This window comes from Hyla sarda, chromosome 4 (assembly GCF_029499605.1).
Source record: "Hyla sarda isolate aHylSar1 chromosome 4, aHylSar1.hap1, whole genome shotgun sequence".
In the NCBI taxonomy this organism is placed as follows: Eukaryota; Metazoa; Chordata; class Amphibia; order Anura; family Hylidae; genus Hyla; species Hyla sarda.
In genome coordinates, this window is record NC_079192.1 from 281,891,381 (window position 1) to 281,916,186 (window position 24,806).

The 24,806-nt window shown below is 41.9% G+C and overlaps 1 protein-coding gene across 2 annotated transcripts in view; it reads left to right on the top strand.

Moving 5' to 3' along the window:
• The window catches only part of CEP290 (centrosomal protein 290), a 222,731-nt gene that overhangs the window by 149,653 nt on the left and 48,272 nt on the right, over positions 1-24,806 (top strand). For both annotated transcript variants that reach the window (XM_056574395.1, XM_056574396.1), the window contains exons 35-39: positions 3,992-4,099; positions 12,244-12,443; positions 16,750-16,963; positions 19,089-19,226; positions 23,896-24,117. In XM_056574395.1, coding sequence (XP_056430370.1) covers positions 3,992-4,099; positions 12,244-12,443; positions 16,750-16,963; positions 19,089-19,226; positions 23,896-24,117 — 882 coding nt within the window. The remainder of the gene's footprint in view (positions 1-3,991; positions 4,100-12,243; positions 12,444-16,749; positions 16,964-19,088; positions 19,227-23,895; positions 24,118-24,806) is intronic.

The window sequence follows — 24,806 nt, forward strand, 5'->3', positions numbered from 1 at the left end:
AGGCCCAGGCTGGCTCCTCGAAGACACTACTGACTTCTGCGAAGAAGGCCTGGACAGTGGCTGTGGCAGGATCATTGCGGTCCCAGAGCGGTGTGGCCCATGACAAGGCCTTTCCAGACAGAGGACTAACTACGAAAGCCACCTTAGACCGTTCTGTGGGAAATTGGTCCGACAACATCTCCAAGTGTAGGGAGCATTGAGACAGGAAACCACGGCAGAGTTTAGAGTCCCCATCAAATTTGTCCGGCAGAGACAAGCTGAGGCTAGGAGCGGCCACTCGCTGCGGAGGAGGTGCAGGAGCTGGCGGAGGAGATGGTTGCTGCTGTAGAGGCAGAAGCTGCTGTAGCATGGCGGACAACTGTGACAGCTGCTGTCCTTGTTGGGCGACCACGGTGGCGAGGTCAGCGAGACTTGGCAGTGGCACCTCAGCGGGATCCATGGCTGGATCTACTGTTATGATTCGGCAGGCTGGAGGTGGATCCTCTGTGTCAGCGAGGGATTGGCGGGGACCGTACTGGTGGACCGGTTCTAAATTGCTACTGGTATTCACCAGAGCCCGCCGCAAAGCGGGATGATCTTGCTGTGGCGGTAGCAACCAGGTCGTATCCACCGGTAACGGCTCAACCTCGCTGACTGCTGAGATAGGCGTGGGACAGAAGGACTAGACAGAGGCGAGGTCAGACGTAGCAGAAGGTCAAGGCAGGCAGCAAGGTTCGTAGTCAAGGGTAACGGCAGAAGGTCTGGTAACAGTGGTAAGGCAATCACAGAAAACGCTTTCACTAGGCCCAAGGGCAACAAGATCAATGCAACAAGGGCAATGCTGGGAAAGGGAAGTGAGGTTAGAAAGGCGTGGAGCAGGTGGGAGCTAATTACACTGATTGGGCCAGGCAACAATTAGTGGTGCACTGGCCCTTTAAATCTTAGAGAGCTGGCGCAAGCGTGCCCTAGAGAGCGGAGCCGCGTGCGCCAGGACGTGACAGCCGTGGACCGGGAAAGGTAAGTGGATTGGGATGCGATCCGCGAGTGGGCGCGTCCCGCTATGCGAATCGCATCCCCGTTGGCAGTGTTAGTGCAGCGCTCCCGGTCAGCGGGTCTGACCGGGGCGCTGCAGAGAGGAGAACGCTGCGAGCGCTCTTGGGAGGAGCAGGGACCCGGAGCGCTCGGCGTAACACTAATAACTATTGGAAGGATTACGTTTTTTTAATAGAAGTAATTTACAAATCTGTTTAACTTTCCGGAGCCAGTTGATATATATATATAAAAAAAAGTTTGCCTGGAATACCCCTTTAAGTAAGGGAATCTACTTGATACTTTTTTTTTAGCACCCATTGTACACAACCCTGAAGTCTTTCCTCTATGAAAATGATGGTATTGTCATGTAGATCAGTGTATAATTCTGTAATGTGTCTGTATATAAATCCTCATGATTGTATTGTACTGCAGTGTTTGATGGCACTATACCTTTGGCTCTCTACCTAACTGGACGAGAGGTACCATAATTTGCATATACTTCAGATTTTAGGCAGATGCCCCATTCAGCTCCAGTTGAGCCGTTTCCAAAAGAGCATCCAGCTTTGAAAATTATTAGATAACACCTCAATAGGTTTAAAAGGGGTTGTCTAGTAAAAAAAAAAAAAATTGTATTTAAAGCGTACCCGTCCGATCCAACAATTTTTTTTTATATATCACTCAGTCCCTAATTCTGACCATGTACATCAAATTTTTATGTGTCTAGCACCTTTATTCCCTGTGCAGGTCCTCGCCCCCTCTCTCAGTATGCTGTCTGCTCACATCTCCCCTAGCATTAGCAAAACTACAACTCCCAGCTTGTCCTCACTGACAGTAGCGGTACACAAGCTGACAGTGGGAGGATTTTACCTCCTGCTGTGGGCCCTGCAGTCAGCTGTCAATCAAGGAAGTGTGTCCATGACATAGGTGATGACACATGGACACAGCAGGACTAGTATGTGTCCTAGCAGGCGCGGGGGGTGGGGGTGGGGGGGCAGTTGTTTGACTGGCTTTCAAATGAAAGCAATTGCAAAGTCTATTGGTTTTGCATGCTTTACAGCATATCAAAAGTTTGTGTATCTGACAGTGCCCATTTAACCTGTGTGCCCAGACTGCATAATAACATTTAAAAAAACTTCTACTCACCTCCCACACAGTTTCTGGTATCTGCACCCAGTCTTAGCCGCCAGAGTACTACTGTTGAAACCACGTAACATTGCTACTCCCCCAATCACTGGCAGCAGTGAAGTCCCACTCAAGTTAGTGACTAAGTGGCAATGTGATCTTGCGTTTGCAATTCTGTTAGGTACTGTAGCAGTGGAGACTGGAGGCTACAAGGAAGGTGAGTAGAAGCTTTTTTTTTGTTTTATTATGCAGTCTGGGCACAGAGGTTAAATACAATTTTTCCCTGGACAACTCATTTTAAAGAGAAACTAACCCTAACCTTCCAGTTTTAGTAGATCTTTGTATTTCAAAATATATATTTTTTTTATTATCTTTTCTTGTTTCCTTTTTATAGCTCTGTGTTGTGCTGTTCCTCTGTTCCTTTTCTTAAGAAATGTTATCTGTACTAACTAGATGTTATCTGTACTAACTGGATGTTATCTGTACTAACTGGATGTTATCTGTACTAACTGGATACTGGATGTTATCTGTACTAACTGGATGTTATTTGTTTGACATGTGTTCCAACACAATGTCTGACATTGTCCAGTCAAAGCTGATAGTAATAGACAGTGTAAGGACACCCCTCCAACAGGTTACTCCCAGTTGGTTATTAATGGAGATCTGCAGGGAAATAAATGTATCCGCCCCTGTGTGACATCACGCTCCGCCCCTCAATGCAAGTCTATGGCAGGGGGCGAGACAGCTGTCTCGCCCCCTGCCATAGACTTACATTGAGGGGCGGAGTGTGACATCACGATACTCCGGCCCAGTGATCGGCAGTCATCAGACCCGGAGCGATGTTCGCGGGGTGCTGCGTGCAAGATTGCGGGGGTCCCCAGTGGCGGGACCCCCCCACGATCAGGCAACTTATCCCCTATCCTTTAGAGGATAAGTTTAGGGGATAAGTTGTCAGCACGGTACTACCCCTTTAAGTACAGATAAGCAAAAATAGCTATGGAATACCCCTTTTAATCAGTTTCCAATTATTTTCGTCTTTGAGTAGTACTAACTTTACTATTTAATTAGTAAAAGGAGTATTAGAACACTATTAGGGTACGTTCACATGGCAGAATGTCTGCTGGCTAAACATACCGGTTCTTGGACCACTTGTAAATGTGCCATCTTCCATGCGTTAATGCATTTACAAGTGTATTCCACAGAAAGAATTGACGTCAATTCTTTCTGCAGAGGCCAGATTCAGAATTTCCGTGCTATGTGTTTCCACTGTGTAAATTCAGCCGTGTGTACTGTGCAGCAAAATCCCATCAAAAACAATGGTAGTCTGCTGCAACATTTTTCCGCTGTGTTCCACTTGGAAATTCCATCATGTGAACATAGCCTTTAGCAGTTACTTTAGCACTCTCATAAGCTGAATAAAGCCTCTATGTGACTGCTTTGTAATAATATTGTGCTGCTCTGACGTCTTCACAATCGCCTGCTGTCATATGAATAGCTAATGTTCCAAGATCTGCATAAAGACGATAAATAAACCCTGACTATGAATTCCCAGTAACCATAGAGACACAGCAAGTAAACACTTAAAGTGTGAAGAGCAGTTCATCACTTCCAGTCTCGCTTTTAGTGGTTCCTTGTAAGCTACAGCAGCGCACAATCTCCATATTCCCGATTGTCTTATTTTTATCCCTGTAGAGAGCAGCAGTTTATGGATTATTTCTTCTAAATTCTGTCTATTATCTCCAATAAGCTCAGCTATTCAATGTAATCACTTGGCAGTGAGAAACCTTTTATCCCTTTAAAGTGTTTTAATATATGCTTCATTATTTCATTATAGACCATTATATACATTTTTTTTCAGGAGCAGCAAGAGAGTGCAAAAAAGCATGCAGAGGATCTCAAAAAGTTACACCAGAAGTTGGACCTGCAGTCAGATGCCTCAATTACCAAATTTAAAGAAGCTGCTCTGGTTCGTGGGTTATATTTTCCCCTGTTCTCTATTTATCCCTCAGCTCTATTTTTCTGTCTTTATAGAATATAGTGCAAAACAAAAAACAAAGTTTATTTCCTATTTTTAACCCCTTAGGGACTCAGCCTATAACGCTTTCAATTTTGCACATAAAATTCCATATTATGGCTTATTTTTTGTGCCACCAATTCTACTTTGTATTGACATTAGTCATTTTACCCAAAAATCCACAGCGAAACGGAAAATTAAAACATTGTGCGCCAAAATTGAAGAAAAAATTTCATTTTGTAACTTTTGGGGGCTTCCGTTTCTACGCAGTGCATTTTTCGGTACAAATAACACCTTATCTTTATTGTTTAGGTCCATACGGTTAAAATGATACCCTACTAATGTAGGTTGGATATTGTCATACTTCGGAAAAAAATCATAACTACATGCAGGAAAATTTCTATGTTAAAAATTCTCATCATTTTTTTTTTTTTTCAAATCTTTATTTAGTTTTTTCAACCAATATAAGACCAAGTTGTGAAGCATAAATTGACAAAGCTGTAAATCAACATTGCTTGAGCATAAATCGAAAAAGTCAATACCTTCGAAGATACAATGTGCTCCTGTTCACAATCTAAGGCAACTAAAAGTCATATGGGTATACATTTCTTAATATGAATTAGAAGTAATCTGTCTAGCGTTCCCTCAAACTGCGTCAAAGGGCAGCAGTAAAAAAGACGTTCTGTGTATCTTTCACTTATCGAATTAAATCAACAAACTATTGAAAGTCATTTGTATCTAAATTGCTAAAGTAAAACAATTAGTGAGTAGGAAAGAAAAAGAAGAGAGGTAAAGTGAAAGGTATAGAAGGAGAACGAGTAGGAGATGAGAGAATAGTGGGGGGGAGGGGGGGGGGAGAGGGGTGAAGGGTAGGTCAATGGTCTATGTCATGGGTCTACTGATTGCACTGAGATACTGAGGTGTTACCAGCTCCTGTTGTGTCAATATTTGCCTGTATCGTCTCCTTCCAATAATCAGTGATTGACGGGCAAGTCCACCACAAGTGTGATAGAGAGCCAGTTTGCTTACAGCCTCTCCAGCATTCACCCGTAGGGGAGAGGCCCCAATTATATAATCGTTCAGGGGTCCTATACCATCTTGAGATGAGTTTAAAGTGGTTTTCTTGGAGTTTCACACATTTTGAAAAGCCATGGGAGTTTTTTAACACCACTGACTTTTCCTCCGTCGTCAGTGACAAACCCAATTCTTTCTCCCAGGACAATAGGTACAAAGGATAAGCATCTCCCCCTTCTCTATTGATATGGGAGCGAATAAATGGGAGTTTAATTTTAGATTCCGCTGCTGACTGCGATGCTGTCTCCAACCAAGTGGGGTCTTTTCTGACGACGTACACCTTGAGCAATGCCCGGCACATGCCCTGTATAGCCTGTAGGTGTAGAAAGTGTAAAGTTCTATTCGGTAGAAGGGAATGTAGTAACTCTTGAGTTGGGGGTGAGTTCTCCAGGCATATGTCTTTGATTGGGATAGAATTTAATTTGGACCAGATGTCAGATTGTGCATGTGTTGAGTGGGGTAAGATGCTTGGAATCAAAGAGCTGGGTAGTAAGGGTGAGATTGTGTGCGAGTTGAAGGCGTCCCACTGTCTCTGTTTGTCATAGGCCTGTTTCACAGTCAAAAAAATTCTCATCTTCTAACCCCTATAACTTTTTTATTTTTCTGCGTACGGGCCGGTATGAGCGCCGTGTTCTGAAGTTTTTATCTGTACCATTTTTGTATTGATCAGACTTTTTGATCGCTTTTTATTCATTTTTTCATGATATAAAAAGTGACCAAAAATACGCTATTTTGAACTTTGGAATTTTTTTGCGCGTACGCCATTGACCGTGCAATTTAATTTAATTAATTATATATTTTTATAGTTCGGACATTTCCGCATGCAGCGATACCACATATGTTTATTTTTATTTACACTTTATTTTTTATTTTTTTTTTATGGGAAAAGGGGGGTGATTCAAACTTTAATTAGGGAAGGGGTTAAATGACCTTTTTTCACTTTTTTTCACTTTTTTTCACTTTTTTTTTTTGCAGTGCTATAGCTCCCATAGGGACCTATAACACTGCACACACTGATCTCTTATGCTGATCCCTGCAAAGCCATAGCTTTGCACGGATCAGTGAGATAGGTGCTCGATTGCTCAAGCCTATAGCTCAGGCTTAGAGCAATCAAACCCTAATCGGATGCCACGGAGACAGGTAAGGAGACCTCCGCCTGCGTCCCAGCTGATCAGAACATCGCGATTTTATCGCGATGTCCCAATCAGCCTGACTGAGCTGCCGGGAAGCATTCACTTTCACTGAAGGGTTAATAGCACGCGGCACAACGATCGGTGCCGCGCGCTGTTAGCCCAGGGACCTGGCTATGAATAGCAGCCGGGACCGACCCGGTGTGATGCGGGGTCACGGCGTGACCCCGTTTTATACACCGGGACCGGGCTCAGGGCGTACAGGTAAGCCCTGAGTCCTTAAGGATCGGGGATGCAAAGCATATGCATATGACCTGCGTCCCCAAGAGAAGTTTATATTGCTATTATTATTAGTAGAAGTAGTAGTAATGTTATTAATATTATTATATTATAATTAGCAGTATTACTTAACCTCTTAAGGATGCAGGGTGTATGGATACGCCCTGCATTCCGAGTCCTTAAGGACACAGGGCGTATCCATACGCCTGTGGGAATTCCGGTCCCCACCGCTAGCCGGTTGGGGACCGGAGCCGGATGCCTGCTGAAATCCTTCAGCAGGCATCCCGGCATATCGCCCAGGGGGGTCATTATGCCCCCCCATGTCGGCGATGGCCGCAGATCGCTGAACAATTCAGTCCAGCGATCTGCGGCGATTCCGGGTCAATCGGGTCTCCAGTGACCCGGAATTACTGGCTGATCAGGGCCGTCTCTGACGGCCCCGAACAGCCAGAGCCTGCAGGGGTGAGATGGCACTGGTGCCACCTCATGATCGCCCTGATTCGTCGGTCGGATTACTGGCCGACCAATCAGGGCGCCTGCTGCGGGTCCCCCCCCCCCCCCCAATGTGAACGTAAGTAAGTATTGGGCTGCAAGTTTGAGCTGCGGCAAATTTTCTGCAACAGCTCAAACTTCCAGCAAGAAACTACTGTGAACCCCCGCCCGTGTGACTGTACCCTAGAAACACTACATTACACTACCACAAAAAATAAAATAAAAAGTAAAAAACACTACATATACACATACCCCTACACAGCCCCCCTCCCCTCCCCAATAAAAATGAAAAACGTCTGGTACTCCACTGTTTCCAAAACGGAGCCTCCAGCTGTTGCAAAACAACTACTCCCAGTATTGCCAGACAGCCACTGACTGTCCAGGCATGCTGGGAGTTTTAAAACAGCTGGAGGCCCCCTGTTTGGGAATCACTGGCGTAGAATTCCCCTATGTCCACCCCTATGCAATCCCTAATTTAGGCCTCAAATGCGCATGGCGCTCTCACTTTGGAGCCCTGTCGTATTTCAAGGCAACAGTTTAGGGTCACATATGGGGTATCGCCGTACTCGGGAGAAATTGTGTTACAAATTTTGGGGGGGATTTTCTGCTTTTACCCTTTTTAAAAATGTAAAATTTTTGGGAAAAGAAGCATTTTAGTTAAAAATTATTTATTTTTATTTTTTTACATATGCAATAGTCGTGAATCGCCTGTGGGGTATTACGGTTCACTTAACCCCTTGTTACATTCCCCGAGGGCTCTAGTTTCCAAAATACTATGCCATGTGTTTTTTTTTTTGCTGTCCTGGCACCATAGGGGCTTCCTAAATGCGGCATGCCCCCAGAGCAAAATTTGCTTTCAAAAAGCCAAATGTGACTCCTTCTCTTCTGAGACCTGTAGTGCGCCAGCAGAGCACTTTTCACCCCCCATATGGGGTGTTTTCTGAATCGGGAGAAATTGGGCTTCAAATTTTGGGGGGTATTTTCTGCTATTACCCTTTTTAAAAATGTAAAACTTTTGGGAAACCAAGCATTTTAGGTAAAAAAAAATTTTATTTTTTTTTTTACATATGCAAAAGTCGTGAATCACCTATGGGGTATTAAGGTTCACATTACCCCTTGTTACGTTCCCCGTGGGGTCTAGTTTCCAAAATGGTATGCCTTGTGGGTTTTTTTTTTGCTGTTCTGGCACCATAGGGGCTTCCTAAAGGTGACATGCCCCCCAAAAACCATTTGACGCTCCTTCCCTTCTGAGCCCTCTACTGCGCCCGCCGAACAATTAACATAGACATATGAGGTATGTGCTTACTCGAGAGAAATTGGGTTTCAAATACAAGTAAAAATTTTCTCCTTTTTACCCCTTGCAAAAATTGGGTCTACAAGAACATGCGAGTGTAAAAAATGAAGATTGTGAATTTTCTCCTTCACTTTGCTGCTATTCCTGTGAAACCCCTAAAGGGTTAAAACGCTTACTGAATGTCATTTTGAATACTTTGGGGGGTGCAGTTTTTATAATGGGGTCATTTATGGGGTATTTCTAATATGAAGACCCTTCAAATCCACTTCAAACCTGAACTGGTCCCTGAAAAATACAGAGTTTCAAAATTTTGTGAAAAATTGGAAAATTGCTGCGGAACTTTGAAGCCCTCTGGTGTCTTCCAAAAGTAAAAACTGATCAATTTTATGATGCAAACATAAAGTAGACATATTGTATATGTGAATAAAAAAAAAATTATTTGGAATATCCATTTTCCTTACAAGCAGAGAGCTTCAAAGTTAGAAAAATGCAAAATTTTCACATTTTTCATCAAATTTTGGGATTTTTCACCAAGAAAGGATGCAAGTTACCAAAAAATGTTACCACTAAGTTAAAGTAGAATATGTCACGAAAAAACAGTCTCAGAATCAGAATGATAACTAAAAGCATTCCAGAGTTATTAATGTTTAAAGTGACAGTGGTCAGATGTGCAAAAAATGGCCGAGTCCTTAAGGTGAAAAAGGGCTCAGTCCTTTTCCAAAATGCCTGGGCTGCAAGAAAAAAAAAAACAATAAACAGGACTCACCTGCCGCCGCTCCCCCGTTGTCCTGTTATCTCGCTCCTCTGCCGGTGGAGCATTTTGGAATAAAATGTTGTAGGTGAGACTTTTTCTTCAATACAGCCATGCTTCAGTCCCACATAAGAGCTTTTTTTCTTGCAGAGCGATACATGCGCCAATGGGATATTTAAATCAAACACCTGTGAATAATAATAGTAGCAGTTATTTATGCATCATCGTAAATAGAAGTTTGAAAACAAACTGTAAACAACTGTAGAATAGTGCAGTAACTGCCACAATACACACTGAATGATCACAATTAGGAACAGCTGGTGTCTGACATCTTGTAGGATACGTTCACATGTACAGGATTAGATGCACAGAATTTGTAACTGCAGATTAGAAGCGGTGTTCAGTCATTTAGTTTACATTGAAATCTGCAGCATAATATCCCATGCATCAAATCTGCGTACGTGTGAATGCACACCTGTTATTGTTAAATGTGGTGACTTGACTGTCTTTGTCCATGTGCAGATTGAGAGCCAAAGGTGTGGTGTCACTATTTCTTAAACAGCTGCACCTGTTGGCTGTTTCCGAACTACAGCATGAAACCTGTACCAAGACTGGATGAACCATGGAAGATCACACAGTGGCAGGCCATGTGGGGATGATCCAATATGCGAGCGTTGAGTGACATGTTATGTATCATAGCAAAGATCTACCACAGTTCAGTAGACAAAGACTAATAAGGGTTCCTTTGACAACCCCACATCATCACAGATGATGCCTTGCATGGGCCAAGAATAGACATCAGTGAACCTTGGACACGTGCAGCAGGTGTCTATAGTGATGAAAACAATCCTGTTGAACCATACAGGTGACCATACAGAGTAAACGGCATGAAGGCGAATCCCATGAGTGAACCATTGGGATTCAGCAGGGTGGTGTCCTGGGCTGGGAATCTCTAGGACCATAGCTCATCATTGATTTTGAATGTTAAACACTATAGGGACTTGTTATCTTTAGACACCACAGTGCCATTTTTCAGTGTCAACAGGACAGAGCTACATGTTATCAAGCACTGGTCAGAGGAACACGACAATAATTTCTCCACTCTGCCTTACCCCTTAAACTCACCCACTAATGCCATACACCATCAAAGGGGTACTCCGCTGCTCAGGGTTTGGAACAAATTGTTCAGAAAGCTGGAGCCGGTGCTCGGAGCTCGTGGCGTCATAACCCCGCCCCCTCATGATGCCACACCCCACCCCCTTAGTGCAAGTCTATGGGAGGGGGTGTGACAGCCATCACGCCCCCTCCCATAGACTTGTATTGAGGGGGCGTGATGTAATGAGGGGGCAGGGTTATGATGTCACAAGCTCCCAGCTCCAGTGTTCGGAACAGTTTGTTCCAAATGCTGAGCAGTGGAGAACCCCTTTAAACATGTTTGGGATATGCTAAAACAGATTGTGAGATCTTCTCCCACTCGTCTAAAAAAAATGTGCACCAACTGGCAGAGCTACTGCGATGAGTAGATATTCCTATTACAGTGATCGTTCAGTGTACAATGCATAGTAAAGTACCAATCAGGTCAAGTAATTTTGAAACTTAAAACATTAGGGGGCCACTCAGAGCCAGTAAAGTCGGCAAAGCATGAAAATCCTGGGCATAATATTGTCCATGCCCAACTATTGTCCAGTAACTAAAAAGTGAGTGTGAAGCTCTTAAGGAGACAATATTTTATAGTTTTGAGGACTTAGATCACCAGCACCATCAGGCAAATAGACCATATATAGTAGAGACAAACAATATCTATCCTCTAGACACCCAATGTAATTACTATGTATATCTCTAATGATGTGATACATTAATTGTCAAACATATCAGGGATCTGACACCAGTGGGGTAATAACTGTTGCTCATCCCACCTGGTGAGACAGTTGCCGCCTCCAGTTGCAGAATTAATAGAGACAGGGGGGGGGGAGATTCATCAAAATGTGTGTAGAGGAAAAGTCGATCAGTTGAGATAGCAACCAATCAGATTGCTTCTTTCATTTTTGAAAAGGCCTCTGAAAATAAAAGAAGCAATCTGATTGGTTGCTATGGGCAACTCAGCAACTATATCTCTGCACAAGTCTTGATGATTTCCCCCCATTGTGCATTTGTGCAGCTCTCTCCCTTGTCTTCGATGAGGGTCACATACACAGCCATGCACACTTGATCCGGCATCTAAAATGGGGCTACCTCTGTCATTTTTCACTTACATTTATTCAAATTTTACCTGTACATTCCTTTTTTTTTTTTTTTTTTTTTTTGCTGAAGGAGATTTCCTGGCTATCTAGTCCTTATTTGCAATGTTATGCCATTTTCATCTTTCCTGTACATTTTCCACTATATTTGCTTAAATCAATAGTAAAAGCAAATTATATCTTTTTTTGTTTAGCTTCCTAGCATACACTGCTTAGTTTTGTTGCATATGATGCCACCATGCTGCTGCTTCTGAGGTAGTAGACATATATAGACGTAATCTCTTTGGTGTGTGCAGTGTAAGGGCGACATCATAGCAAGTAGTCCCCATCCACTAGTTCAGGGACAACTGAAATTAAAGATGGAGCTTGCAGAATAGAAAACTGATGAAAAATGACATATACAAGGTGCATATTGGCCAGAAATAGTGCTCCTTTGAAAAAGGATTTCTTTAAGCTGATTCTGAATTAACATTCTGGGCAGTTGCCAGAGTAGCATGTCTCTTTTGCTAATATGGCTAAGCTGATCTGCTGAAATAAATAATTTTATTTTATATCTGTTGAATTTATTGTCCAAGAAGCAGCAGCACACAAAAAAGTAGTGCAAAAAATTGTAGCTTTATTCCATCAGTCCAGTGCAATACACAACGTTTCTGCGACCTCACGTCGCCATTTTCAAACATGAAAATGGCGACGTGAGGTCACAGAAACGTTGTGAGGCTATTGACCAGAGCTTCCATACAGCTTGCACCTATTTTGCCTTATTCCTACCTTGGTTGTGCTGTTCTCCTGGATTTTTGTTGAATTTATTGCATAGATGTTTTTGCTTCTTTATCTTATAGGAGTTGATGAAAAAACCCACTTTGCAAGTCTCATCAAGTGCACATTTAATGCGTTTGGCAGAGATGGAACAGACAGTAGCTGAACAAGACTCCTCATTGTCAACCCTTTCCAGCAAACTAAAAAATGTCACAGCAGAACTGGAGAGGCAGAAGCAAAGCTATGGCGCTAAAATGAATGAGCTAGAGAACAGTAAATCCAGGTAAATTTAAAGCATGCCTGCCATATAACAGAGAAAATACTGCTTATATATGTTACTCACTAAGTCATTTAGATGCTTTACATGTCTTTTTTTATTTGTCTAGCTTCTGCATTTGGCTCACAACGACCTGTGCTGCTGCTCACTCATTCTGACATCCACTGCTCAGAAAGGGGCGTGTTCAAGGCAAGCACTGATCCCACCCTCACTCACAATGCATTTACTTCTACCCTGAGTTTGCTGGGCAGTGCTGTGTTTCTTCATCCAATTACTGCAGGCTACTTTGTATTCAGACAGGATTCTGATAGACAGGACAGGGGTGAGCACAGAGAAGTGCTAGTCCCACTCCCTGGACTTTGTCCCTGCCTGTGCTTCAGCTGGCACAAAGATGATGCTGCGGCCAGACAGGATTATGTTCTGGATGGTATGAAGACTCCTGGTGGTCTATGTTATAAGCCATGATTTCTATGAAAAAAAAGAGATAACCTTTTTGATGAAGTACACTGCTCAAAAAAATAAAGGGAACACTAAGATAACACATCCTAGATCTGAATGAATCAACTAATCGTATGAAATACTTTTGTCTTTACATAGTTGAATGTGCTGACAACAAAATCATACAAAAATTATCAATGGAAATCAAATTTATCAACCCATGGAGGTCTGGATATGGAGTCACACTCAAAATCAAAGTGGAAAACCACAGTACAGGCTGATCCAACTTTGATGTAATGTCCTTAAAACAAGTCAAAATGAGGCTCAGAAGTGTGTGTGGCCTCCACATGCCTATATGACCTCCCTACAACGCCTTGGCATGCTCCTGATGAGGTGGCGGATGGTCTCCTGACGGATGTCCTCCCAGACCTGGACTAAAGCATCCGCCAACTCCTGGACAGTCTGTGGTGCAACGTGGCGTTGGTGGATGGAGCGAGACATGATGTCCCAGATGTGCTCAATCGGATTCAGGTCTGGGGAACGGGCGGGCCAGTCCATAGCATCAATGCCTTCCTCTTGCAGGAACTGCTGACACACTCCAGCCACATGAGGTCTAGCATTGTCTTGCATTAGGAGAAACCCAGGGCCAGACTCTGTCACGTCTGTCACATGTGCTGTCACAGTGTGAACCTGTGAAGAGCACAGGGCGCCAGTAGTGAATTTGCCAATCTTGGTGTTCTCTGGCAAATGTTAAACGTCCTGCACGGTGTTGGACTGTAAACACAACCCCCACCTCATACCACCCTCATGGAGTCTGTTTCTGACCATTTGAGTGGACACATGCAGATTTGTGGCCTGCTGGAGGTCATTTTGTGGGCTCTGGCAGTGCTCCTCCTATTCCTTCTTGCACAAGGCGGAGGTAGCGGTCCTGCTGCCGGGTTGTTGCTCTTCTACAGCCTCCTCCACATCTCCTGATGTACTGGCCTGTCTCCTGATAGCGCCTCCATGTTCTGGACACTACGCTGATAGACGCAGCAAACCTTCTTGCCACAGCTCGCATTGATGTGCTATCCTGGATGAGCTGCACTACCTGAACCACTTGTGTGGGTTATAGACTCCGTGTCATGCTACCACTAGAGTGAAAGCACCGCCAGCATTCAAAAGTGACCAAAACATCAGCCAGTAAGCATAGGAACTGAGAGGTGGTCTGTGGTCACCACCTGCAGAACCACTTCTTTATTGGGGGTGTCTTGCTAATTGCCTATAATTTCCACCTGTTGTCTGTTCCATTTACACAACAGCATGTGAAATTGATTGTCAATCAGTGTTGCTTCCAGAGTGGACAGTGTGATTTCACAGAAGTGTGATTGACTTGGAGTTACATTGTGTTGTTTACGTGTTCCCTTTATTTATTTGAGTAGTGTATATTAGAAAGGTTAATGTTTTGCTGGAGAACATATGCATTTTTTTTTATTTTATTCTGACAGTGCCCATTTAACCTGTTTTTCCATAATTATATTACTTAAATAATCACAAAAAAAAAATGTGAGCCATTTTGGAGTTATTGCATTAAAAGCCACCTATGTGCTGAAAAGAGTATATATTACTATTGCTAAGGTGTTTGTATATTGCTGTCACTCCTCTAACAAGGCCGAGTGTTCCTTGCTGATTGTGACACTTCCTAATGTTATGGAGGCAAGAAAAACAAGGTCCAGCTCTCAGTTTGTTCTATACAGGCTCAAACAGTTCCATAGACTTGCATGGACTCCGTAGACTTATAAAGACTGCATAGAAGTTTTACTTATCGGCTTCTTCTAATCCTGTGTCACAGGTGCTGATGATGTTACCAGTTTACTGCTGTCCCCAATATGAGTGTATTCCTGGAAATATATGGTATGACACATGAAATCCTTGCCTGCCGTATGTTTCAGGAAAGCAAACTACAATCCAGTCTCTGGTGCAAATTAGCAAATATTTGCACTAAAAACGAGACCTGTCACCGGTTGCCATTCACGATATAGCACCATTACATGGGGCTGATTTATGACCAAATCCATGAAAAAATCTGTGACACACAGAAAGTCTTTTAAAAGGTTGACCCTTGGATGTCTGACGTAGATAAGCTACCCTTTTATTTGTGCAGGGAAATATCTGTATTGTGCTTGGGCCTTTTGTATGTCTAAGGGCAACTTGACTGTCACATCGTTTACTATTTGTTCCTTTTATTAGAATAAAGCATATATGGGGATAACAGAATGAAAAGCTTTTATTATGTATGAAGGTATAAAGCATTCATTTTAGATAAGACATTGCTAAACAGCAATAAAATGTTCCTACTTTTTATTGCATGAAGGTCTCGTAATGCAGAATGCTGAGCTGAAAATATTGTTTAATGTTTCATTGTCTTATCATGTGGACTTTGATAGAAGGAATTGAATGAGTAATTGTCTTGTTAGGAAGTCATCTGTCCTTCATATATCTTTTTGTACTCGTGTAATGATGTGTTTTGTGAATACTTTAGCAATCCCCCGGTATATATAATTTGCTGTAGCTGATTTCTTTCGGGTAGTATAACGCTTTGTTCGGACTATTTCCAGGAAACCATTACCTATAATAAACTACAAGGGACAACAAAATTTATCTTGTGAATAAGCCCAGCGAGAGCGGCTGTTCACAAGGTAAATTAGCGGAGAAGAGCCCTGACCACACTTTCTGCTGCTTTCTTTGCTCATAGCTTTAATGTGGAAGGCCGATGATTGTAACCCATGGGGCTTCTTTTACATATTACAAATGAGCAAACCATTGCTTTCATTTTATCTTTTCTGTTCCACTTAATACTCTGTGGGATATCATTAATAACTTTCCAGAATTACTGGCTCGGGACGTCTTTTGTTCATTCATGCATTATAGCTTCTTATCTAAAATATACTAAAGGGAGGTTAATATGAAATAAGTGTCTTTGGAATGGAGCCATATTACCGTATGTTGAATTGTTATATGTTCCTATGAAGTACAGTTCATGAATAGGAATTGTGAACTATATATATCTCGCAGGAAAGCCATTGGGAATCCAAAGTTCTAGGGATATCCTAACCAGCGGGTCTGCTTTTCCCAATGGCCTATATTCTGCTATTTATTTATCTATCTATCTATGTATTTAGTCATTGCTCTTTTGCATAAAAAAAAATAAAATAAATAAATATATATATATATATATATATATATATATATATAGCAAATCCTATGGGAAGCAAACAGCGGCACTTCAGCAGTTTCAAGAAGAAGAAAATTCCTTTATTCACCATACGGTGCTACGTTTCGACCCACTCAATGGAGTCTTTATCAAGCATGCTTGATAAAGACTCCATTGAGTGGGTCGAAACGTAGCACCATATGGGTCCTGTCCCCAGCGATAGGACCCCTGCAATCATACATCGTATCCCCTATCCTTTGGATAGGGGATAAGATGTATAAAGCCTGAGTTCCCCTTTAATCTTTACAGGGCAGTTGCAGGGGATCCAGATTTCAAAATAACCTGTAGATTTGTGTGAACAGCAAGTTATCAAGATAGGATTTTCTGCACTGTATGTAAACAGCAAATCTTTCATGGAAATGAGAACATTTACAGGAAAACTGAATTTCTTTTTGCAATGAACAATTGTTGTTTAGAACAAAAACCCCTTTGGTTGATTTAGTTTATGGACATGGTTCTCTCTAAAATGAACAACACGGATATTAGTCAGATGTGTAAATATTTCCCGGTTGGTTACGGAGTTGCCTCTGTGCACAAATTATATATTTTGTTTTAGTGGCTGGTGTATTCAGGGGATGCAGTAAGGCCTACTCTGAGATGATTTATTTGCATTCATCCTAGGCTTGAAGAGAATTATATTTCGGAGGTGAAAAAACATAAGAGTGAAGCTGAAGAGCTGAGAGTTCGCCTCTCCGAGATGGAGAAGGAATTGAATTACCTTAATACTGAGCTTGAGGTGCAGAAAGAAGCAAACACCAGAGCCCCTACTGCAACTATGAAGAATCTAGTTGAACGTCTGAAGAGCCAAGTAACCCACAAGGAAAAGCAGCAAAGGGTATTTTATCAAAGAGCTACACTGTTTTAATATTTTTAAGGATGAAGAAAATCTCTGAATTTGACCCACTTTTTATTTTATGAAAGTAAACTTTAGTAAATAAAACTTTAGGATGTATTCACATGTACAGAAGCTGCAGATTTGATGCTGTTTTCAGTCATTTTTTTATGCGCAGGATACTGTACGTGTGAATATACCCTTAAAGGGAATCCAGCCAGTAGACAATCTTTTTTGTGAAGTATAGTTCACAAAAGATTGTATAGTAGATTTTATCTGAAAATTTGAAAACCCACACAGGCAACACTCCCTGGCAGATCAGAAAGAATTTTGTTTTTAGAACCAGAAAGTATATTGACATAAATTTTTAGCCTTGTTTTGTTTTTTATGGTAACCTGTCATAAGATTTTATCATATATAACGCGTTACATGTGAAAAAATCTTCTTCCCCACCATACCCAGGGGATGTTCCTACCCGTAGGAATGGTGAGGATATGAAGCTAGAAAGTCTCCCCTGCAGGCTCCATAAGTAGTCCTCTGGGCGGGGATCTATACTTACTTAGTGCCGTCTTCTCTAGCCGCAACCACGCCCACTCACCATCCAACGTGATTGACAGCCCATGTCTCCGCACCCTAAGTAAACTGAGCAATCAGATGAGGCCGTGCCCGGGCTGTCAATCACTGATTGAGCTTGATTTCAGCCGGAGGTAAGTATAGCTCCCCGCCCAGGGTACTACTAACTTCATATCCTCACCATCCCTGCCAGCAGCAACTTCTCCCAGGGAATTTACCAATATATAACATGTGGCCAACGTGCTATGTATGGTTTCCCTTTTAAAGGAAAACAGTCATCACTTTGAAACTGTCTGAATCATGAGTCACCAAAGCCGCCGCTGGTGGCTTCTGTTTGCTCTGCCGGGTCTAATTGACAGGTCCATCCCTATACACAAACAGGGGAATCTATTAATAAAAGCCGGTGAAGCGAGCAGAGGCTGCTGAGGATGTCCTGAAGACTCATTGTTTAGGCAGCATCCGGGTTCCCTTAAATTTGTAGTTATAAGTAAACATGGTTAAAGGGAATCCATCACAAGGTATGTGCTGCCTTTTGTCATTCTATTGCTGTCTTACATCGTTTCATGCAGTTGATCCCTTAAACATTGGCCCTTATTTACTAAGAGTGGAGTGGAGGTTTCTTTGTGGGTTTTAATCCCTTACAATTTATTTTCCATTGTATTTACTAAGGTTTCCCTTCCAATAGTTATTAGCTTCTGAAGTTGAGTAGCTGTTTTCTGTCTAACTGCTCTCTGATGACTCACGTCCCGGGAGCTGTACAGTTCCTATGGGGATATTCTCCCATCATGCACAGCTCCCGGGACGTGACATCATCATTGAGCAGTTAGACAGAAAACTTCAGAAGCTAATAACTATTGGAAGGATTAAGATTTTTTAATAGAAGTAATTTACAAATCTGTTTAACTTTCCGGAGCCAGTTGAGATATATATATATGGTTTTGCCTGGAATACCCCTTTAAACAACAGCTTTCCCCAAAAAACTAAAGAAAACAAAAAACTGAAATAAAAAATACAACCATTTCTGTGATTTCTACATTAGCAAAAAGCTGGTGTGAAATTTTTGATGTAAAATGGACTCCACCCCGCACCCCCCCCCCCTTTGAAAATATCATGTAAAGCAGGAAATTAGCCACACCCACTTTTCCAAAACTGGTGTGACTAGTGTAAACCTTGGATAATTCTCATGTAAAACATTATGAATATCAAAATGTTGGCGCAAAACGTTAAATTTTTGATGTGAAGAGTTTTGAATATGACCCCCAAAGTCTGATACAGTCGAAGGTTTTTCAAGGGCACACTAAAGTAGAACAACTGCTGACCTTGGTTCTTTAATATTCATGAAAAAAAGATTTTATCGTCATTTAAAGTCGTTTTATATGTAACTTCTGTAGCCTTATTGAGGTCTAGACAGTTATAATAGGAGGTTGAATTTACATTATGTTCACTGAGTGAGTGAGATCACTTTTCTTATTGCAGCAAGTCCTTGTATGACAACAATGAAGTATCTCCAGAACCAGAAAACGATATTGCTGATGTACCTTATTGTCTTTTCTAGGCTTTAAGTAAAGCTCTGCTAGCTCTAAGGGCAGAAATGACCGCTCATGCAGAACGGCAGATTATTTCCACAGCAGCACAAAAGGAGGAAAATTTAAATGTTCAGCAGATTGTCGACAGACAGACTAAAGATTTAAAGGTGAGAATGTGACATTTACTGTAATGTCACTATTTTTTTTTCTACGTACTTGGTGGGTTATAAATTATTTTTTTTGCTCTGAAATAAAAATTTAAATGAATATTACCCTTTCTGCAGTTCAGAGGGTGATCTGGGGTTTGCAGTTGAATATGCTGTTAGCATTAGTATTCATTTAGTTTATGTAGATGTCTTATAAACTATATATAAAACTAGCTGAGTACCCAGTACTGCCCGGTTTTTCCTACCTAATCCATGGAGGGGAGGAAAAGCAACATAGGAGGAAGCTTTTGTCCTCCAATCCTGTCCTCAAATCCTGACCCCATATCCCGTCCCCTTATCCCTTCCTCATATACCATCCCCATATCCTGTAACCAAATCCCATCCCCATATCTAATCCTCATTTCTAATCTTCATATCCAGTCCTGAGGTGGGGCTGAGTTGTGATGAAGATATTGTAAACTGAAAATAAGAGGTGTGGCTTAAAGGGTGGGCGTCTATTAGCAAGATGGGGCATGGAATGCAGGGAGGGTGTGGCTTGCCAGCCGGACTGACTCATTCACCGAAAGATGCAGAGCGGAGCTTGTGGCGTAAGGTACCAGAAGTCCTAAATACTTGCATGGGACTTGAAACAAAAATCCCATCCTTCACATATGGGGGTAGGCTAGGGTTAATTTAACTATTATATATTTTTATTTGACATATAAGTAACATGTGACAAAGTATTATCAAAATATCTCCAGGCGTACAGAAGTTATGTGGGAATATACATTTCCCATAGATTTGCATTGGACTTTGAACAAAAACCCAGACCCTCGCAAATGAGGGTGGTTTAGGGTTAATTAATGGTATATAAATATAGTAAATATTCATAGTGGACCTATAAGTAACATGTGACCGAGTATTATTGAAATATCTCCAGCTGTTTGGAAGTTATGTAGTAACATATATTTCTCATAGACTTGTATGGGACTTTAAATAAAAACCCTGACTCTCGTGAATGGTGGGTTAGGGTTAAATCACCTATCCTATGTTTGTTGTTGACATATAAGTAACGTGTACCAAATTTCATGTTAATATCTTCAGCCGTTTGGACGTGATGCTGGAACATGCATACACACACACATTGGGGGAATTTATCATTAGTGGTGGAAGCATTTTCTTTTCTATATGTGGAGCAAAAAGCAAGTAGTTTATTTTTTGGTGTATTGTGGAATGCATTTTGCAGTGGATACTAATTAATCATGTGCATTTTTTTTAGTTTAGACAAATTTTTTTGGCGCAAATATGTTTTTTTTTTGTAACGCAAAAATACACCATTAAAAAGGACACGTAGGAAAGTGTTCTACTGAGACAGCCGGGGGGTGCAGGAGCCGTCCCTCAACACTGCTAAATTACAACTACTCCCATTATGGGACAGAGTCTGTCCCATGATGAGAGTAGTTGCAGTACCGCAGCGCTGAGGGACAGTTTTTGCACATCCCCTGGCTGCGGGACTCTTTTGGGACAGTTAGGACTACTGCTCCCATCATGGATAGACTCTGTCCATGATGGGAGTTATAGTCCAGGGGCTAAGGGGCAGATCGCATCGGGTCATTCTCCAGAGACCCGCTGCAAAACCGCATTGCTTAAGTTAACATGCCGGCGGCACATGCGGCTCCACTGCGCTCCCTGCCGGCTCCAGGCGAGGTATACTGTTTACCCTGTCACAATTCATAATCCCCGCCGACAGGAGCTCTGATTGGTGAAAAGCTATTCACCAATCAGAGCTCCTGTCTCCCAGCGGCGGAGATTATGAAATGTGAGAGCTGTATACAGGAGCCGGTGGGGAGCGCTGTGGAGCCTCATGTGCCACAGGCTTGTACAGTTATTAAATGCGGATCGCAGCGGGTCTCTGGAGAATGACCTGCTGTGATCTGCCCTTCAGCCTCTGGACTATAACTCCTAATTGTCCCAAAAGAGACCCCCTGCGATCCGCATTTATTAACTTAATAAGCTGGCGGCACATGCGGCTCCACTGCACTCTTTAGCTTTTCACCAATCAGACCGCTCATCTCCCAGCAGCAGGGATTAAGAATTGTGACAGCGTATACAGTATACCCCGCCTGGAGCTGCATGTGCCGCCCGCTTGTTAACTTAATAAATGCGGATCACAGCAGGTCTCTGGAGAATGTTTTTTCAATGTGTCATGTTTTTTAATTGAATTTACAGGCTTAGTAGTGGAAGTCGTCTTGTAGATGGAATCCATTACTAAGCCGGGGCTTAGCATTAGCCCCAAAACAGCTAGAGTTAACCCCCAATTATTACCCCGGTACCCACCGCCACAGGGGTGCCGGAAGAGCCGGTACCAACAGGCCTGGAGCATCAAATATGGCGCTTCCGGGCCTAGGTGGTTATAAATAAATAAAAAACGTGTGTGGTTCCCCCTATTTTCAGTATCGGCCAGATACCAACCAAGCAGCAACAGCCTGACGTTACCAGGGTGGGTGAAGACCATTGTAACTGGCCTTCCCTAGCCTAAATAACGTCAACATGTTACCGCCTAGCCCCAGGAGTGCCATTTTTGACGCAAAGGGCCTGTTGGTACCGGCTCTTCCCGTCACCCCTGTGGCAGTGGGTACCAGGGTAATAATTGGGGGATAGCTCTAGCTGTTTTGGGGCTAACGCTATGCCCCGGCTTAGTAATGGATTCCGTCTTCAAGACAGATTCCACTACTAAGCCTGAAAATTCAATTATAAAAAAAAAAAAACGACACATTGAAAAAAATATTTTATTTAAAATACATTCCCCACAGCCCTTGTTAACCCTTTTATTAACATAAAAAAAAACGCTGTTCATCGTCGCAGTCCACCGAATCTGACGTAGTCCTCCGCTTTCAAAAAGCGCATTCAAAATAAGGTTAGTACATTTCTGGCGCTCTCCCCTGGGGAGCGCGCCCATACTGCAGTGTGTTCCTAAACAGGGAGCCTCCAATTGTTGAGGTCTGCCTACTGTATCCTGTATATACAGTCATCTATAGACAGCTGTATATACAGGATAGCGCACAAAGACTTAATCCAGAACTGCTAAGCAGCGTGGATTAACGCTTTCCTTGCTGGGCTCCTGTATAGTATACATGGGTACACTATGCACCCCTGTATACTATACAGCCGGCGGAGGTAAGTAATGATGCTCAGCACCCTATATATGTATATGCTACTCATCACTTCTCACACAATATCAAGGTGCGTCAATCAGCAGGCAGGATATATTGAAAAATCTTCTCACACCAGTCAGTAGGAGATCACTCCAATATATTCTTATTTATTCTTAAACTTCATATTTCACATTTCATGGTGTAAAAAGTAAATGATTCCATATAACAAGATGAATAAAGCACATACCTCGGTCAGACTGGGAGAGACACGAGTACAAACTTGCGGTTCTACGTCCCTTAGTCATGTGCGTGACCATTTTTCTGGTGTTTTTGCTGGTGGACAAAAAGACTTCAGTGGAATGCTGGCCTCAAAGCAATGGAACAAAATCCCTGTGTCCACTTTTCCTGTGAGGGGCAGTTCCAGTGTACAAATAGAACTGTGTGGAGATTTAGAACTTTGCACAAAATGTATCATGTGCCTTGCACAAGTATGGTACATTTGGTGCAATTGCACCAAATTTAGACCGACCAAAACGATCTACAAAAAACTTCTACCTACACCAACATTGATAAATTTCCCCATTGAGTTTTATACATATAGATATACCATTATGCATTACCATTACCAGCCTGCAGATGGCAGCCTTAATGTTGCTGTATTTACAACAGTAAAGATTAGCAGCAAGACAGTGCTGTAAACAGACATTCATGTACTGCAATATCTGGTAAAAATGTGGTGCAACAAAATATTTAAATATATTTTGAAATAGCTAGTTCCTTTCACTATCTTTCTGGGGAAAGTACTTGGTGTGTACTTGGTGTACATTGGTTGCTCATGCTTTCTATTTATCACAGATTATATAAGCCATTGTGTTGTGGAAAAACAAGTGTGTATACAGTGAAATAACAAAATATTTAAATATATTGTAAAGTATTTATTTAAGAGAAAGTTTTTTTTAAAAATTGTAAAAAAAAAAAAAAAAGTATGAAAGTAGAACATTCTTCTTTCACTATATTTCTGGGGGCAAAGATACTTGTATGTACGGTACTTGGTGGACAATGGTTGTTGACGTTTTCTGTTTATCACAGATGATATAAGCCATTAGAATTTTTCCAAATTTTTGTGTATTCATGGCACAAATCCTTTTTTTGTTATAACAGTTGTCCGTTATGTAATAAAACCACATTGTATTTTTTTGCATTGCTGTGCTATTTGACATTTTATCGATCGTAAGGTAGACCGAGGTGAGTTAACAGAGAAAACATTGCCGTAACCTCCGCTGTCTGGCTTGTTTTATTGATATTCCTTTCGTGGGTACAAGAGTTAAATAATTCATTTGAAGCAAATTCTCTCATTAAGCGTCTACTTGCAAATGATGTCCCATGGTGCTTGGGTTGGTTGCAAATGAAAATTGTTACATTATCCTTTCTTAACTTAAAAGCTGATTACAGAGTTTTAATCCAGAACCTAATTGCTTTGTGGTATTCTAAGTAGGCAAATTTAATTGTGAAGAAACCTGATATTATCGTTACAGGCACGAATTGAAGACTTAAACGAGCAGCTACTAAAGCTTAAAGAGACCTTGAAAAGTAGCAAGACCAGGGAGAATAACCTCACCCAGGACCTTGACAACCTCAACCAGGAGATGAGAGCAAAGCAGAAAATCATTAATAAACTGCACAAGGAAAAAGATGAAGTCGATAAGGAAAATGAGGAGATGAAAAAAAGGCTAAAACGACTCATGAGCAGCGCACAGGTAAATGGAATATTGTTGGCGTCCATTACTTTCTGCCATGAGGAATACTGTTCCTCGTAAGAGATTGTATACACAAGGGGTCTGATCTGATTCTCCAGCGTTTATGATGTCTACCAAAGTCTGCCATACATTGTAAGATTGTTAAAAAGAACAGACTTGTATGGTTAGGATAAGTAATTTCCAGTGAGAAGTTGTCATGGTGATCTGCTAATATTATTCCGTAGTAATCATTCTGTTTTACTGCACCACTGTGGATGTCCAGAGAGCCATTATTTGCAGAGAGTATTGGCTCTAATAAATTGAAGGGAACCCGATTAGGAAATACCTTTCTATTACCATAAGATGCCCTAGTAGAAAAGCATATGGAAAAGAGTTTATCTATACTAAACAACCCAGATAGAGTATAGCTTGACCTTGGAGACACTCTAAATAATATACATTAAAGGTAGGGTCACACATGCCATATTTTGCTGTGTATTTGCTGCTGCTTTTTTTTCCCCTATCCACTGAAGTCAATGGGTAAGGAAGTAATCTGCAGCAAAATATGGCACGTGTCACCCTACCCTAAGGGTACATTTACACATAAGTATTTTGCAGCTGATTTACTTATCTATTAATTTCAATGGGTAGGAAATTCAGCAGCAGAAAATATGCCACAAAATACGCACGTGTGAATGTACCTTAAGAGT